Here is a 9,147-nt window from a genome sequence, read left to right on the forward strand (position 1 = left end):
ATGGTCACTCCTACGCTTAACGAATCACATAAGTCGTTCGAGTACCCTCGGCTCCACTATTTTTAATAAATTAACCATTAAGAATTTTAAGGCGATTCTTTCGCGAGTACTCTACCAACTGCCTAATCCACTTTACATAATTGTTTCATACTCCAATTAGTCATTTAAGGGCCTTAACCAAGGTCTCAAAGTAAAGTGAGGGGTAAAGGTTCGTTCGTGAAACGCCGTTACTTTGAACGGTCATTTCTCCTAAACCGTAAATCGGATCTAAGCGAACCACATACCAAAATGAAGCTTACGACATGATCTAGCTAAACATGGCAAATTTAAATATTGTTCAGTGAGTTATCTGGTCCGAGATTCATGTACAACAGTCTAAGGAAAACGGGCATTACGACGGCTATATTTACGAGTTTTCCAAGTTTCTCACTACACCAAAACCTCACCAAACAACCCACAATTATTAACACATCAAAACCTTAACTACATAATACTATATCAGTCCTTACTCTCCAGATTCTTCATCTCAACTAACCACAATCAAGTTCTATTAACTATAACAAGATTCATTCAGCAAATCACTCCAATTTCAAATCAAACTACTAATAATCAAAGATTATGCTTCTCATTTTGAAAACCAACCATCAAAATCACTAATAGTAAAAGTAAAGGCTATGGTTTGAAGTTTATACCTTCCTTGGTAGGTGTCAAGTTGCTAGGAAGCCTTAGGGAGCCTCCTACAAGCTTGATCTTTCCAAAGAAATCAAGAACACAAAGTTAGGCTTTGAAATTTCTAAAAGTACGATTGAAAGAACTGTAAAAAATGAGGGTCTTACCATGCTTATTTGGACGATACTTGTGAACAAGAGTTGTAGGCCATCTCAATACCTTTCCAACGAGCTATAGAACACAACATTTGAGTGAGTATTGAAGGAGATATGACAATTTCAAGTTGCTGGGTTTGTTTTGGCCGAGAGCTTCTCTTCATGGGAGCAAAGTCAAAATTTTAATTTTCGTGTTATGATATTTTGCTTGGTTGATTTCCTTTTTGGCTTGGCAAATTTTGATCTTTTACCATGGTAACTTTTGCATGGCCAAGAATCAACCAACAACACACTTCTTTTTGTCATGCTTATGTCACCATGCTTGTGTCACCTTTTTAACACATGTCCTTTCCTTGTGGTTTGATGTTGTCACAATCCTTGGCTTCTTGTACAAGCTCGTCTCTTGGTCGCTTATTTGTTTTACGGTTCGCTTAACTTTCATTCTCGTTCGTCGTTTGAGGGATCATATCTGAGATCTTATTACTTGGGTTCCCCTAAACCTTTCTCAATATTTTATATTCCTTTTATAATCCTCTCTTATAATCCTTGAATTTAAATCCTTTTAATCATGTTACCTTATACTCATTTCTTTCGGTATCTGGTGGATTTTCAGGAAAAATCAAAGTGTCCGGATTCGAATTCTAACGACCTTTACATACACTCATTTACTTTATGGAATACTAATACGATCTTAGAATTTCCATAAAAGTACTCCTATATAGCGTGGTCTGATAATTTTCCTTAATCAGCATCATCAGCAAAAGTTACTATTTATCCGTGTTTCAAAAATTCCAAAAATTGGGGTTATTACACTGACCAAGAGCACACCTCTTTTATTACTGATAGAGGGCTCTATTGCTACATTGGGATGCTGTTTGGTCCGATTAATGCTGGGGCCACTTATCAAAGATTAGTAAACAAAATGTTTAAGAGGCAGATCCGGAAGACGATGGAGGTGTACGTAGACGATATGCTTGTAAAATCTAAGAGGGCGGAAGATCACATAGCAGACTTGGCTGAGATGTTCCATATTTTGAGAAAATATAGGATGAAGCTGAATCCTCAGAAGTGAGTGTTTGGCATGGAATCAGGAAAATTCTTGGGATTCATGGTTAACCACCGAGGGGTTGAGGCGAACCCGGCAAAAATCAAAGCTCTGTTGGACATGAAATCTCCCACCAGCGTTAAGCAAGTGCAAAGCCTGACGGGAAGGATTGCGGATTTGAATCAATTTGTCTCAAAGTCATCGGATAGATGTAAAGAATTCTTTAAAGCAATTAAAGGGATGGTAAAGGATTTTGTGTGGACCTCGGATTGTGAAGAGGCTTTTCTGAAAATCAAGGAACAGCTGGGAAATCCTCCTATGTTGGCCAAGCCAGAAGATGGGGAAACGTTGATTCTTTACTTGACAGTCTCTGAATACTCCGTCAGCGCGGTGTTGGTGAAAGAGAAAGGGAGTCACCAATCGCCCATGTACTATTTGAGCAAAAGGTTGCTAGATGCAGAGACTAGATATACCAGCATGAAAAAATTGGTGTACGCCCTTATCCTTGCGGCACGAAAGTTAAGGCCGTACTTTCAAGATCACCGAATAGAAGTTCGCACCGCTTATCCTCTCCGACATATTTTACATAAACCAGAATCATCGGGAAGAATGTTAAAGTGAGCGATAGAGTTGGGACAATTCGATTTGGAATATTGCCCTCGTACAACGATCAAGGGACAAGCGTTAGTTGATTTCATACTTGAGTTTGACTCTGAAATAGACAATAAGGCTATAGTGTTGGCAGAACCTTCCTCAAAAGAAAATCCTCCTGTTGACGTGAGAGAAGAGTTCCCGCACCCTCGGTGGATCTTTCCTGTTGATGGGGCTGTGAATAATAATGGAGCAGGTGCCGAGATTGTTTTGATCACCCCGGAAGGGCATCGTTTAATGAGTACCATCCACTTCAAATTTTACGTCACTAACAACGATGCTGAGTATGAAGCATTAATCAATGGTTTGAAAATAGCTCTGGAAGTGGGGGTTGTGAACTTGATCGCTCAGAGTGACTCAGAGTTAGTGGTAAACCAAGTCAACGGAGGTTTCCAAGCCCGAGGACCTCGGACAGAGTTATATATGAGATGTGTGCAGCGCCTACTGGAAAAGTTTGGAAGTGCCAGGCTAGAGGGTGTACCAAAGGAAGAAAATAGTAATGCAGATGCCTTGGAAAAGATGGGGTCGCAAATGGACAGCGTCCAACTTGGGCAAATTCCTTTGGGGATCCAAGAAATCCCAAGTATTCCAGAAGTAGAGGTTTTCGAGACACAGGAGATCCCAAAAGAGAATTGGATGACCCCCATTCATAACTATATTCGAATGGGAGCTTTTCCAGAACTTAAGTTACAAGCTCGACGCCTTCGCTACCAGGATGCGAAGTACGTTGAATATGATAGAGTATTGTATAAGAGAGGGTTTAACCAACCACTATTATGCTGCGTGGATCGGGAAGAAGGGAATTATATTCTTAGGGAGGTGCATGAAGGAATTTGCGGCAATCACTCGAGAGGTGGTTCGTTGACATTGAAAGTCCTCAGACAAGGATATTACTGGCCAACCATGATAGATGATGTCTTCAAGTTTGTTCGGGCTTGTGATCATTGCCAACGATTCGCTAATTATTCCAACGCCCCGGCAACATCTATCACTTCGCTGGTGAGTCCTTGGCCTTTTGCCATGTGGGGCATTGATCTCATTGGAGAGTTGCCCAAGGCCGGGGGGTGTGAAGTATGCCGTGGTGGCTGTTGATTATTTTATCAAATGGGAGGAAGCTATGCCACTGGCCACGATCACGACAAAGAAAATCAAAGACTTTGTTTTCAACTCCATAGTCTGCAGGTTCGGTATTCCATATAAACTCATCTCAGATAATGGAAAGCAGCTTGACAATAAAGAGCTAAAGAAGCTTTGTGAGGACTTGAACATCAAGAAAGATTTTTCTGCGGTCTACCACCCGCAAAGCAATGGTCAGACAAAAGCCATAAATAAGATTATCAAGCACACTTTAAAGGCTAAGATGGAAGAAAAGAAGGGAGATTGGCCGGAGGAAATGCCCATAGTCCTTTCGTCTTACAACACGACTCCCAACTTGACCACGGGAGAGTCCCCTTTTTTGTTGACATACGGGTATAAGGCCATGGTCCCCATAAAAGTAGGAGCCGGATCTCTGCGAAGGGATTTGTTTGTTGAGAAAGATGCAGAAGTTAACCAAAGGCTCGACTTGGATTTGCTGAACGAAGCCAGAATGAACTCTCAGTTGAAACTTGCTGCATATCAGCAGAGAATTCCATGGTATTTTAATAAGAAGGTGAAGTCTGTGCCCTATGAGGTAGGAGATCTTGTGTTGCAAAAAGTCATGCCAAATTACCAAAATAGCTCAGCATGGGGTGCTTGGAGCTAACTGGGAGGGACCATACAAGGTCAAGGCTATACTTTGGAAGGGAATCTATCGCTTGAAAGATTTGGATGGCAAGCTTATTCCTCGGGCTTGGAATGCAGACCACTTACAGAAGTATTATCAGTAGGGTATGGCTTTCCCCCCTCATTTCTATGATTAATTCCTATGTAATAGACTAGTAGTAAATAAATTCCTCCTAGCCAAGGGGGGTAGTATACATGACTACGAACCTTGGAACTAGAAGAAGGATAACATTTTCAAATAATTTCCCTACAGAGCATAGTAGCCATGGGACTGGTGTAATTTGTACACTAGAGCACATTATCAATAAAAGAAAAAGTTGCTTCAAATTGCTTTGTTTGCTTGGCATATAAAACTGTCAGACAAATTTCCTTCATAATAAAGAAAAAGTTATGTGTGATACACCAACAAAAGATATCCATGCTATGATATGACAGCAGAATTCCATTATTGTACTAGGGAATATGCCCTCTAAATCATAAGTTGTAAAATCTCATATCTAAGGAAATCTGTAAAAAAACAGAGACACTATAGTAAGGCGCGCCTAATTGAAGAATTATTAATTCATGATCAGGACGCAAAGACGCTCCTCTATAAAAGGACGCGCCTCAAACTTCTGTGTACTTATCAAATCTTGTCAAAGCAAAAATAAAAGTGTATGATTAAAAAAAAGCCAAGACAAAAATTTAAATAAAATAAGGTGCGCCTTGAAGGTAGAGGCGCCTTGACAAGTTTTTTTTCCTTGAAAGATTGTTAGACAAGAACGTTTACTTTTAAGGCGCGTCTTACTCATCACGGCGCACCATCAATATGGAACTTAGATTTTTTTGCAAAAGATCTACTCTTGTATGCTTGTTGAAAGAAATAAAGATGAATAAAACCTCACAACAGTCACAATGCAAATAAAAGAGTAGCAAAACGAAATATAGTCATACAACCTTGCACAACATCAAAAGAGGGTTGGCTCCTCAAAGTATTAGAAAACTTAGTTCGTTTAAACATGATAATAGATTAGGGCGTGCCCTAATTTTTAACGGTTGGAGGAATGGATTGGAGAGGAATTGAGGGATCAACCTCAGGCGCGTCCTTTTTAGGCTCGTCAGTGGGCGCGCCCTCAGCCTCCTCCAACCCAAGCTCTATCCTTTTTTCTTGAATCTCCTTGGCAAACTCTCTTTTGAATTCTGCCATTTTAGCTACGGTTTCTTCACCAAACTTCTCGAAGGTGTACTCAGGATCGTTCGCCACGAACCCAATCCTGTAAAAGTGAAAACCATTGGCAAAAATATTGTCTATTATGATCCTCCTCTCCTCCAGCCAGCCATTCCTCTCCTTATCTTCGAGGTATTCGATCCTCGGTTTTGCCTCAGCCAACTCTATGTGGATGGATTCAGCCTTTTTATTGGCTATCTCAAGCTGAGAAGTCGAGTTTTCTACCTCTCCCTTAAGGAATGATATTTCAGAATCCTTGGCCTTAATGTCCTTGGAATGGAGGAAATTCTTATCCTTGAGTGTATTCTGTAGGATGTTATTGTCTCCTTGAAGCCTCTCCAGGCGCACCCTCTCTTCTAAAAGCTTGTCCACCACTTGATTGGAGTGGATGAACAATTGCCAAGATGCCTTAATGGAAGCTCTGGTGGCATCCACCAAGCTCATGGCTTGCCACTGCTCCACCTACTCATCTGTAACATGGAGGGAACCCAAAGGACCAAGGAAATTCAAAGCAACAGTGGACCCTGAAGGCGCGCCATCTGTCCTTGACTTCTTGGGCGCGCCTTGTTTTTCGGTCAGATCAATGATTGACCTTTTTGGAACAAGAGCAGTCTAAGGGACAGGGGCTAGAGTAGGTGTGGAAGTCTGGGCCTTGGGGACATCTTTCTTTGACTTGAGTTTGGGTTTGTCACTAGGACGTGCCCCGAATGATTTAAGAATTCTTGGAGGAGCCATTTCTGCATAAGACATGGTAAAAATTAATGAACATTGCAACAAGGCGTGCCTAGAGATTGGAGCGCGCCAAAAGTTTCAAGTTTTTCAATGAAGGCTTGAAAACATATAATATACAGGGATGTAACAAGAAAAGACCAAGGCAAGAGCCAAAAGCATAGTATAAATGTGCAATCTTTAAATAAAATAAAATAAAGTAAAACAACAATGAAAGAACTAAGGCACCCTGATAAAAGGTGCGCCTTGATCAAGGAATATTAGAATGATAAAAATGAAATATGATATGCAATGATTGAAACTAGCAAATAGTTCTACAAGCAATAAAGTTTTCTTAAAAAATGAAGGCACGCCCACACTGGAAGGCGCACCATAAAGACCTAAAGTAATTAAACCTATTTGAATCTCGCTTTGTAAGGAGTTGTCTTCTAGTTCCTCCTCTTCTTCTTTGATTTCTTCATCTCTATCTATGTCAATGATGCGAGAGACAAGGTTACCTTTTCTAAATTTTATGAATTTACATTTTGTTCCCACTTGGTCAGAAAGGATTCCAACTCGCATCAGATTGGTCTTGGTAACCACTATTTTTAAATTCCATTTCTCAGGGCCACTCTAAGAAGGGCTTCTGCTCGCCTTTTGGGCACGCCCCCATGTGTTCTCACCACTGGTTTATCTAAGTAAACAACAATATTATAAGAATCAGAGAATAAGTACAGGTAAGTTAGGAAGGGAAAATGAAAGAGGCGTGCCCTTACTTGGAGATGTGTTGAATCGAATCCTTATCCTGGGAACATCATAAAGGTAGAAAAAGTTTTCTTTCCAGCCTTTCTCGTGGCTGAGTTTTCCAGAAGAGAAACCTTTTTTGTTTTGCTATTTATCCACGACCAGATAGTAATATCCATGGTCAGATTTCCTTAGACTGAAGAAATGACTTACTTCGACCATTGTGGGCTGTGAAAAACCTAAGTCTGTGTAAAGGATAAAAAACGCAAGGACAAACTTATAGCTGTTGGGAGAGAGTTGTAGTGGAGCCACATTATAGAATTCAATCACCTCTCTAAGGAAGGGGTGCAAGGGCGCGCCCACACCTAGTGAAACCAGCTTCGGGCTGGTTACCATTTTAGGGATCTTGAAATTCCTCCCATAGTTAAAAATGTGGGGTCGCATCATGCTGAGAGGGCGCACCCAGATACCTTCCATGTCATAATACTCTATGAGCCATTCTAGTTGCTCATCAGAACAGGCTAAGGGAAGTCCCACTCAAAACAATTTTCCATGCTCTTTCCTAAAACGTTTCTTCACAGCTTCATTACATGGTTCAAAATCATCCCAATCAAAGTCCAGCTCACTATCAAAAACTTCCCAATGTCAGAAAGGGATGGGGGAAGGTTCAGGAGAAGTCAAAAATTGAAGGGTGTCTTCATCAAAAAATTCATCTCATCACGAAGAGGCGATAGGTTTTCTCTAGACGCGCCCTCTGATTGTTGGGAAGTGGGTGCGCCCTGAGATTGGTATGGAGAAAGGCTTGGTAAAACAGCCCTGTAGGCGACATTAAATGGTCCTGCCCACATTAACACTGATTTTAATACCCCTGTACCTATCCGTGTTCAGAATTTCCAACCAGTCGTCATCGTCCAGTCATTTTGGACTTCTCGACAGACTTCTCGATATCACTTGATCTGTGACTTTTCGATATCTTGACTTAGCACATTTTTCCTAGAACAACATTATTCAACTCCAAGCTACTACACTTTTCTCTGAGGCATGATCAAGATTTGATCTTCTTCCAGACTTTATTCCTTAGCTTGAAAAATATTCATAGAAAAATGTCTCAGTCTAATCTACTAATTTTTTTACAAACTCAAGTAATACAATTATAGAATACGAATATTGATTATCATACAACTTCATCACAGGGATTTCAATATGACTTGGTCTTTTTATATACAGGCATGTCTTGCACAACAATCTCCCCCTATTTGTAAAAAGATTTCTTATCACAAATTCGTGCCTGATAACAAGACTAATCCCAAGCTAAAAATCAATTACAACAAGATTGACAAATTTTACAAATACACTTTTTATACATATATCAGTTACATCATTTCACAGTTACAAAATTAGGTAAATTTATCATTACTAGGTTCTTTTCTAATGAAGTCCTTGATTTTGACTAGCTTTGATAGGTATTTTGAGTAAGGAATTTGCAGTTGGCTTGTAAAGGTACTTGGGCTTTAAGGTCAGTATAGGTTGAGTGTTTATTTGGCCAGGTTTAGGGGTTTGAGTTTGTGAGATTTGACTTTCTTGGACATTCTGTTACTTTATTCCTCCTTCTCTATCCATTCTTCTTTTCTTTCCATCATCCCTACTTTTCTTGTCCTCCTTCTCCTTTTTTTTCCTCCACCTTGCTTCTAGTTGCTTTGCTAGACTGACTTGGATTTGAGGCAGAAGATTTATGTTCATCTTTCTTTTTCTCATCATCATCCAAGTCATCTTTTGTGTTGATTTGAGCTCTTGGCAATATGGATTCAGCATTTTTCAAATATTTAGCAATTATTTTCAAAGCTTCCACATCCTCAACAGTCTTGTTTTTTTACTTCAAATTTGTCTCTATTATCATCAACAATTTCTTGTTCCCAATGACACAATGCTTTGGGATCTGAAAATGTTTGCACAGTCTGGGGTTAAGAGAGATGTAGGCCACTCCATTATTTGGTTGAAGGTAGACTTTTGGAAATGCAACCATTTGACTCTTTTTTAAGTTTATTGAGCAAGAGAATGTCCTTTGGGATCACCCTGTTCACTTTATTGATAATGATGTTCAGCTCTGATGTTCATCTTGATTGAAGATAAGAAAGAGATACCTACATGCATCTGTCCACACCTGAGTCATTGATATTGGAAACAATCCTCTTCTCTTTGAAGTT

The 9,147-nt window shown here is 40.0% G+C and overlaps 1 protein-coding gene across 1 annotated transcript; it reads left to right on the top strand.

The window, feature by feature from the left end:
* Positions 1–1,932: 1,932 nt before the first annotated feature.
* LOC141665015 (uncharacterized) lies at positions 1,933–3,612 on the top strand. Its single transcript, XM_074470971.1, has 2 exons — positions 1,933–2,421; positions 2,545–3,612. Exons 1-2 carry the CDS (start codon positions 1,933–1,935, stop codon positions 3,610–3,612), a joined length of 1,557 nt encoding a protein of 518 aa, XP_074327072.1.
* Positions 3,613–9,147: the final 5,535 nt, after the last annotated feature.

This window comes from Apium graveolens, chromosome 6 (genome assembly GCF_009905375.1).
Source record: "Apium graveolens cultivar Ventura chromosome 6, ASM990537v1, whole genome shotgun sequence".
In the NCBI taxonomy this organism is placed as follows: Eukaryota; Viridiplantae; Streptophyta; class Magnoliopsida; order Apiales; family Apiaceae; genus Apium; species Apium graveolens.

Coding starts and splice junctions, on each gene's coding strand:
- LOC141665015 (XM_074470971.1), top strand. CDS start 1,933: ATGGTTAACCACCGAGGGGTTGAGGCGAACCCGGCAAAAATCAAAGCT. Junction 2,422..2,544: donor TTCAAGATCACCGAATAGAA/GTTCGCACCGCT, acceptor ACAACGATCAAG/GGACAAGCGTTAGTTGATTT.